Consider the following 8,962-nt stretch of genomic DNA (forward strand, 5'->3'; position numbering starts at 1 on the left):
ATCTATGCTAAATGATTCAAACAAGCAATTCTTAGCTCTAGCATTAAAATGTATTTCCTTTTCTTCACTCTTTGTGGGTTTATCGGGATTCTTAATGGGTTTCATCCCATCACGAGTGACTCTCCAAACTCCCAAATCAACCGCCTTCTACCAGAGTCCTATAGCATAGCATCTACACGATCCTGTCATACTAGTAAGACTATATATATATATATATATATATATATATATATATATATATATATATATATATATATATATATATATATATATATATATGCAAGTGGGTTTCATTCAAAACTCCTTAAAACTTAATGAACAAATATAATTTAAACTTTAGAAAAGTAGGGGTTATGCACCAGGGCTTGCCTAGGTAAGATTTAATCAGAAGTTAGCATTCTATAATGGCGACCGATCTCCAAAAGCACCCTTTCTCTAGCAACTCTCGATGACTCCGCGATCCGTCGATGCTACTATTATGATATGCAATGCGATGCAATGCAAAGACATAATTAATCGATTGCAATCGTAACTCGTAAAATACGATTTACGCCTCTCAAGATAACGAGCTAGTTCTAACGACGACCGTACTTAGGCTACATATCCATGTTGTCGAATAAGATGTTATTTCCTAACAATTATTTTAGTTATATAAACCCAAGTTGTTCCTTTATTCATTCTATCGATATAACCATTATTCGAAATAGGGCATTATTATCTATCTAGCAAACTAATTATTCTGGAGCTACAAAAATTGCAGTGAGTACCTAATATTGTTAGGAGCCTACTACACAAATTTTAGATTCAACAATATTACCAATTTATCACAACACTTCCCATAAGTTTATATTTTTATAATATTAAGTATCTTAAATTAATTATATAGCTTCCAAGAATATTATCAACTATGTGAACAAAATATACTATTGGATGGATCATGATTTTAGGAACTCAACAAAATTGGTTTTACAATTTTTGGACACCTACAAAATTTTATATTGATTTTGCAAGTTTATTTCTGAAACTAATTAACAGTTACTTTGGAAAACTAAAAGGACCAGTGCTTGGCTCAACCTGTGTACACGCGCTCGGCTTGCTGGCCAGATGCGGCCTAGCGACAAGGCAGCTCAGGTAGGCAGACGAGTGGTGGCCAAGGTAGAGACGGGCGCGTGTGCGGCCCAGTGGGAGCTGGCGGCCCACGCAGAGACACGGCGCGCGGCCTAGACGCGGCAGCACAATGCCAGCCCAAGCACGTAGGCGCGAACGACCTAATGCGGCGGGCATAAGCGGCTCAACGCGCAGTCAGCGGCAAGCTGGCTCAGCGCGCCCGAGCCCACAGGTGCGATGCACATTTTGCAGAAAGAACCCCGCACTTTTCCTTATTCCTTCCGAGATCCACAAGCACTATTCATTCGAGTCATGTATTTTGCAGTAAACACCCTGTACAAAAGTTTACTTGGATTCTTACCCATCCCTTTCTCCCCAACGCAGAGCACGAAGCGGAGAGAGCAACCCGCTGGCCCCTTCGGTGGCTCACCGGCGGCGGAGGTGAAGCGGGGCGGCGTGGGGAGGTGTGGTGTGGCGGCACGTGACCCCGGTGAATGCATGGCAGGGCAGCGCCTCAGCACCGGCGGACATGGATCTCCACGTGCCCGGGCAGGGCGCAGCGGCCTTTGGTCACGGAGGCATCGGTGACACCCGGCCGGGGCTGCGTCGGCGAAGGAGCATGGTGGGGCACAATGGAGAGCGCAAACCACGGCTCCAGACAAGGAGGAAGGAGGCAGGGCTTGGCAGCGGATGAGTAGCGCTCGGGAGGACGGCGTGGGGCGGCGCTCCAGGCGCATCGGCACGCGACTTGCGGCGTCTCGGGATGCGTGACAACGACATCTCGACAAAGAAGGCAAGCAGAGATAGGGGAGAGGAGGGCGGACCAGAGCTATGGCTACGGTACAGCGCGGGCCATGAGGACTCGCACGTGCGCGGGCGCACACACGATGGCCGGCGACCAAGGGTGCTACCACCGTGGGTGCTCGGCAGAGGGAGAGAGCGGACGGAGGCAAGGGCGAACATGCGAGAGAGAGAGAGAGTGTGGGGCTGGGTGCGGCTCGCCAGGGTGCCGAGCGCGGTAGTAGCAGGCGAGGGAGGAGGGGCCTGCTGCCGCTGGATGGCTCGGCTGGCGCGGCTGGCTCCAAGACGACACTCGAGATGTTGCGCTGGGCTAGGTGATGGAGAAGAGCGACGGACAGCGTGCCCACACGGGATGTGGCGGGCACGGGAGACAGCGGGTGCAGACAAGGCGTGCTGGCACGGCAGCACAAGTAGAGGCAGACAGAGGCACTGATTGCTGTGAAATGATGCGACGGAGCAGGCAGATACAAGCAAGGTAGGCCACAGAAGCAAGAGGACAGAGCGAGTAGCGACTCTACAAATCCCATTAAGGCGCTCCCAAACAAAGTCGTGCGAAAGCAGGCGCCCGCGGCCTACTGTGCATCCAGTACAACAGCAATACCAAGGAGACCAGGGACACGCGCGACACGTCGCAACAAATCAGATGACTAATTCAGAGCTGGGGAAATGCACCACTGCCGTCACACTAACGCATAGACAGGCCGACTCGAACCTTGCGGGACGCAAAGGCAGTCAGTCTGGCCAATCATCAATTAACGCACACGTCATACCGGCGAGGTAGGGGAGATGAGTGGCGCGGGCTTTTGTTATTATTTTAGCTCTCAATTATTCATTTTTCAAGCTGACTATCTATATTTTCAAACACGGCTAAAGCACTAAAGTTTGGTACTTGATATTTTAAATGCAACAAAAATCATGCTCCGAATTTTACTATATGCCAGTCGTATCGTATTTTTGTTTATAAAAATTATTTTCACATTCAAATCAACAGAACAAGCCCTTCGCCGTTTACTTGCTAGAATCGTTATCGGACATTCCTAAATATTTCTATTTGAGCGTTTATTTGAGTCCACGAAACTAAGTCACACAGGATTCGCTTATGGCCTCAAGTATGTTCTAAATCCAAAATCTGAGAAAACTCGCTTCGGAAATTTCTTAGACCTAAATCGCGGTGCTAAACAAGCTCGTAACACCAGATGTGTTACACCATGTCTTGACGCGGCTAACTAGCATGAGATTAGGATGCGGTAGCAGCAGGGGGACAGCCCGCCGAGAAGCGACGTCGACAGCGCGGCCGTAGAGGCGAGACTGGCAACGAGGCCAGCGCGCAAGAAGGTAGCGACGAGGCTAGGCGTGCACATAGGCGTCCATGAGTGTGTTGTGTACGTGCGCGGCGTGCGTGTGTTGCCATAATTTTTAACATGCCTAAACCGAATTAATTCCAACCACTATGCATTTCATACAGTAGTTCATACGTCACACTAACTCGTAGAAACAAACATCTAGGAACTAATTAACCCGTTATTGAATATAATTCGTCCAAAATGACACTTTTAAACATAAGTTAAAATTTTAAAATCCGAATAAAATCATTTCGGTAAATCCTCTTAGTTCTAAATCTTGGTGCTAAGCAAGCTCGTAACACCAGAGGTGTTACAAACGTCAAGTTCGGCGTCAAGATCTACGGCCCCAAGGTGCCTGCCAAGTCACCGCCACATCTGCGTCGAACCCAAGACCTAGGCGTCAAAATCTATGGCACCGAGACGTGTAAGTTCGGCGCCACCAACAATGACGCCGAGCTAAGGGTCCAGATTTTGAACGCATACATCTAGGGACATATTTATGAAAAAAATTCAAAAAAAAGAGCTGAAAAACAAAAAAAAATTCGGCCAAAGTTGCAACCTACGCTACGGTGCTAAAGTGTTGAGTTTCCTCTACCCGAGAATAATATCTACACTAGTATATTTTTTTTGTAAAAAAATACAAATTGCTTAAATTAAACTACCAATGCATAATACATGAGTGTTCACTTTGAGTTAGTTGTTTTTATATTATAGTAGTGGTAAGTTTTATGGTTATATTTTCATAATAGTAGACGCCACATAGATTTGAGTGGATATTTTTTAAATTTTTTTATAACAAATAGAATGGTAACTTAGATACTAACTTTAAGGGTTGCTCAGATTACCTATATATATTATAATTGCAGTGATGGATAATTAAGGTTCAAAATTAAGGGGTTACTTTAGCTTAATTTTCATAATAATGGCAAACGTGAGTTTAGACACAGATTAAGAGGAAAACTTCATGTTGCTTAGTGGAATATGTGAGTAACCTCTTAGAAACAGAATTTATACAAATGGCTATTAGGTATTATATATCAATGATGATCAGGGTCTGTCGTGCTGATTACCGAAGGTTTTTATTTTCTGAGAATTTTTAATTTTTTTGTAGCGCGTTAATTGAGCTTTGACACAGTTGTGGAGCCTCCAATTACTAATAGTCAAACTAACGTATAGGAAAATATATATAATTGGAAAAAAAATGTTTGAAAAAGCATGGAGATAAAAGGAAAACGTCACTGGAGCAGCACATTCCCCGTCACGCTGACGAATAGACGCTCCCATGCAAAAGTCAAAGGCTACCGCGCTAGTAGCTATCAACAAAGGCCAGTGTGTGCATTTTCTTTGGCAACACAAGCCCGGGAAGAAAGTTTTGTTTATACTCGTGGCAGTACCGATGCACACGCACTAGACAGCACACTCGTACTAATGCTGTACCACACGCATGCATCATCGAGCTGCGGCGCCCGGATTCACGCACAAAACGCTCGGAAACGCACCCTGCAAAGCCGGGCGAACGGACGCGCGCGAGGAAAAACAGACGGTGCGAACAAGGCGTGAGCGCGGCGCCCGCGACACCACCGCTGTGCCTGACGACGGCCTGTGCTGCCGCTGCCCTGCGCCTCAGCAACGTGCCGTAGGCCTCCCGGCCGCCGCGGATCCCGAGGCCGTTTCCCAGCCGCGTGGGGTCCCTCCACTGGCACGCGCCAAAGCCATCCCCCGAACCGTCCCTGTCCGGACGGGCGCCCCCGGTGCGTCTACGTGCTCTGCGAAAGGTTCGGTTTCCACGACTCGTCTCCTCTCCCCCCTCGCGTAGTCACGTGGCCGGTGGCCCGGTCCGGCTCGCGCTGGGTGTGATGATTGCGCCCTGACGAGACGGCGGCTGTCCAGGCCCCGCCACCACTCATCCCGTTTGACCGTCTCTCCCTCTGCCCGGGCCGAGGGGAATACCTCCACCGGGGCCCGTTGGCAGGGCAAAACTGGAAGGCGCCACTGGAGAGTGGCATCACCGTTACAGCTCCGCTCCGCCAGCCTCACTCCCCGAGCGAGACCGCGTTACAATAGGAAGGAGGGAGGGAGCGGCGGGAGGCAGCAGGCTAGCAGCAGCAGCGGCGGCTGCGTTCAGATCACCACTGCTACTGCCAGTTCCTCCTCCTCCGGTTCCTGCCCCTCTGCTCTGCTCCGTCTCCTTCCCCCAAATTCCACACCTCAATCAAATAATAAACAAATCAAAGCAAGCGGGGCGGAGCAGCGGCCGCAAGGAACCGCGGGGGGGCAGATCCGCGAGATCCGGCGCGCGCGGCGCCGATGACGAGCGGCGCCGGGGGAGCCGCCGCCGGGATCGGGGGCACCAGGGTTCCCACGTGGAGGGAGCGCGAGAACAACCGCCGCAGGGAGCGCCGGCGCCGCGCGATCGCCGCCAAGATCTTCGCCGGCCTCAGGGCCTACGGCAACTACAACCTCCCCAAGCACTGCGACAACAACGAGGTGCTCAAGGCGCTCTGCAACGAGGCCGGATGGACCGTCGAGCCCGACGGCACCACCTACCGCAAGGTACCCACCCATCCCTTGCTTGCTTCGGTGCTTGCTCCTCCTCCGGCCGTCGGGCCAGCTACTCGACGGCTTCGCTTCGATTCGGTTCCTGCTTTGCGCTTTGACTAGCTTGCTTTTGCTTTTGCTTTTGCTTTGTTGCTTCCGTAGAATTGCAGCGCCAGCAGTCGTGGCTGCGCCTGCTGCGATCTGCAGCAGCGCCAGAGCGTGTTTGCTTGGTTGTTTCGTATAGACGAGTCTCGCCGGAGACGCATCCTCGGTTTTGCTGGGACTTCGGGCGTCTCTGTCTTGAGGCAGGGGACGGCGCACTGCTCTGTTTAACAACTTGGAATGCAATGTAGCGATTTCGTTGGTTCGGTGGACCGATCTTGGGATGCTCCTGCTCTCGCGTGCACATCCCTATACTCCCTTGGATTTGGAGCTGTTTTTACTTGCTTTGACCTCTGTTTTTGTCTTGGTGCTATGCTTGGTGCTCTTAAGGTTGTTCTGTTGTCGGGCCAGGGAAACGGGAGCTTGATTTACAGCCAACGGGGAATGCAATGCGGGCGGGTTAATCTGCTGGGCAAGCTCTAGAATTAGGATTTCAAAAAAAAGAAGCCTTTTTTAAATTAGGAGAAGGGAAATGTTGCTTTCCTTTTTGGCAATCGCTCAAGGCAATTCTTTTGGGGATGCCATGCTTTCTTCCCAGTATTGCTTTTGTTGTTCCTTCCTAGTATGTCCAAAGGAAAAAAATCTGAGAGCTCATCTGAAGATTTTTGTCAGCTACCTCATTTCTCTTGGTCCCTGAGGGAAGGTGGTTGAGTTTGGGTTGGGATTCAATTCGGTAAAAATGCGTGCTGCTGCATATCACGTCCAGGCTGATGCTGAAAGAAAAAAAAGCAGGGCTTATCAGAAAAGCACAAAGCATAGTTTGAACATGTTTTTTTGCCATGTGCACATGTAGCCACTGCTCTCTGAAACCAAAAGCAATAGTTTTTCACTTTGCTTTTGAGGCTTGTGCCAAAACTGTTTGGTAACGTGAGACTTTCAAATTTCCATACCTTGGCTTGGTTCATTGGTTGCCTTTGTTCTATGCTGTATGCAACACTTGTGTTTACTCATTATTTTGTCATAAATGCCGAGGTGTACTCTGCTGTAGTAAGTACATTAGCTTCAGCTGTAACCTACTTTGAAGTTGGTGTTACATGCTTTTGTGTTACTTCTGTCAGTTTATTGCAGTCAATTGAACAATTGGAGGAGTTTTAGTTGATTTATTACATATAGAGGAAAATAAATTGCATCTGTAAGCTGGCATCGGAGGAATTTAAACTGCAAAGCGTTTCAACTGATTAATCCAAATCTTCTGTATAATTTTTGAACTTGCTTCCATGTAGCATTTCGTTTACAAAAAGGTGAAAAACTGATTAATCTTCAAGTTAGGTTTATCATCTTCTGTACAAAAAGGTCAACTGATTAATCCAAATCTTCAAGTAACTGATTTCATGACCAGTTATCATGTTAGGTTTATTAAACTTGGCATGCTTCTGTTCAGTGCCTGCTCTAGTTTTCTGCTTTACAACAATTCTCAGTGCGCTTAATGCTTTTTTGGATGGCAAAAATTGCATAGTTGATTGATTATTGTTAAGTAATGAATTTCTTCTTGATTCAGGGACGTAAACCTCTGGCAACAGAGCAGCCTGATCCAATTGGAAGGTCTGCATCACCAAGTCCTTGCTCTTCATATCAACCTAGTCCACGAGCTTCATACAATCCAAGCCCTGCATCCTCTTCGTTTCCAAGCTCTGGATCCTCCTCTCACATTACTCTTGGTGGGAACAACTTCATGGGTGGTGTCGAGGGCAACTCTCTTATCCCATGGCTAAAAAACCTTTCCTCGAGTTCCTCATTTGCCTCCTCCTCCAAGTTCCCGCAGCTTCATCATCTCTACTTCAACGGTGGTTCCATCAGTGCACCAGTAACACCTCCATCCAGCTCTCCAACTCACACACCTCGCATCAAGACTGACTGGGAGAATCCAAGTGTTCAGCCACCATGGGCTGGGGCAAATTATGCGTCTCTTCCCAACTCCCAACCGCCGAGCCCTGGGCACCAGGTTGCTCCAGACCCAGCATGGCTAGCCGGGTTTCAGATATCATCTGCTGGTCCTTCATCTCCAACATACAGCCTTGTGGCACCGAATCCTTTTGGTATTTTCAAGGAGACCATCGCCAGTACCTCAAGAATGTGCACCCCTGGACAGAGTGGAACATGTTCTCCTGTAATGGGTGGTGTGCCAATCCATCACGATGTTCAGATGGTTGATGGTGCCCCAGATGATTTCGCCTTTGGGAGCAGCAGCAACGGCAACAATGAATCACCTGGTCTTGTGAAGGCATGGGAGGGGGAACGGATACACGAGGAGTGCGCCTCGGACGAGCACGAGCTGGAGCTCACCCTTGGGAGCTCAAAGACTCGTGCAGATCCCTCCTGATCATGCTACAAGAGTCAAGTCTTCACCTGGGTTTTTACTTTCATCTTTATTCGGACGGCGCTCCTCTATTTTATGAGTTCAGTGTTTGTAGAAAGAGAAGAGATTCAGAGATCTTATCATGGCCCTCTGGAGATGATATCCATCCTCTTTCAAGGATCTGAACTTATTCTAGCCTAAGAAATTTTTTAACTTATTTATTTCAAATTTTCTTCATTTCTTTTTTTGTCTCCCTCAAGAAATGAAAAGGAAAAAATGCAAGGGAAAAGAGTGCTTGCAGGGAACCTTAGACAAGTCGGAGAACTGGTCATACATCAGCAGTAGCTGAGATCCCTGTGGCATTCATGTGCCCTTGTAAAATAGCTCCAGTTGTCCTTGATATGACTATTATCGTTGTACTTGTGTCGAAAGTGTGTACATTGTATGGGTGTTGCTGCCATATTATTCTACCATTACATTGCTTTTCTTGTCATATCAAAATTCCAGGGAAGATACTCCGCATGTAGTAACCATGTGTCTAAACCTGTGAGATTGCTTTTGTGGTGGGTTGGATTCACATTTTGATGCAGAGTTACTGATTCACATTCCAGGGAAGATACTCCGCATGTAGTACGGCTGTCCCCGCTAACACGTTGACATACGCATACTTTCACTTATATAAACCCGGTAGTCCGCCGAGTGTTATGAAGGACCT

General features: G+C 48.1%; 1 protein-coding gene across 1 annotated transcript; it reads left to right on the plus strand.

Annotated features, from left to right (window-relative positions):
• The first annotated feature begins 5,245 nt into the window (after positions 1-5,245).
• Positions 5,246-8,668, plus strand: LOC136527216 (protein BZR1 homolog 3). The gene is made up of 2 exons (XM_066519845.1): positions 5,246-5,804; positions 7,450-8,668. The coding sequence occupies exons 1-2, from the start codon at positions 5,559-5,561 to the stop codon at positions 8,269-8,271; spliced, it is 1,068 nt and encodes a 355-aa protein (XP_066375942.1). The 5' UTR covers positions 5,246-5,558; the 3' UTR covers positions 8,272-8,668.
• The last annotated feature ends 294 nt before the right edge of the window (positions 8,669-8,962 follow it).

The sequence above is a fragment of the Miscanthus floridulus genome, chromosome 19, assembly GCF_019320115.1.
Source record: "Miscanthus floridulus cultivar M001 chromosome 19, ASM1932011v1, whole genome shotgun sequence".
In the NCBI taxonomy this organism is placed as follows: domain Eukaryota; kingdom Viridiplantae; phylum Streptophyta; class Magnoliopsida; order Poales; family Poaceae; genus Miscanthus; species Miscanthus floridulus.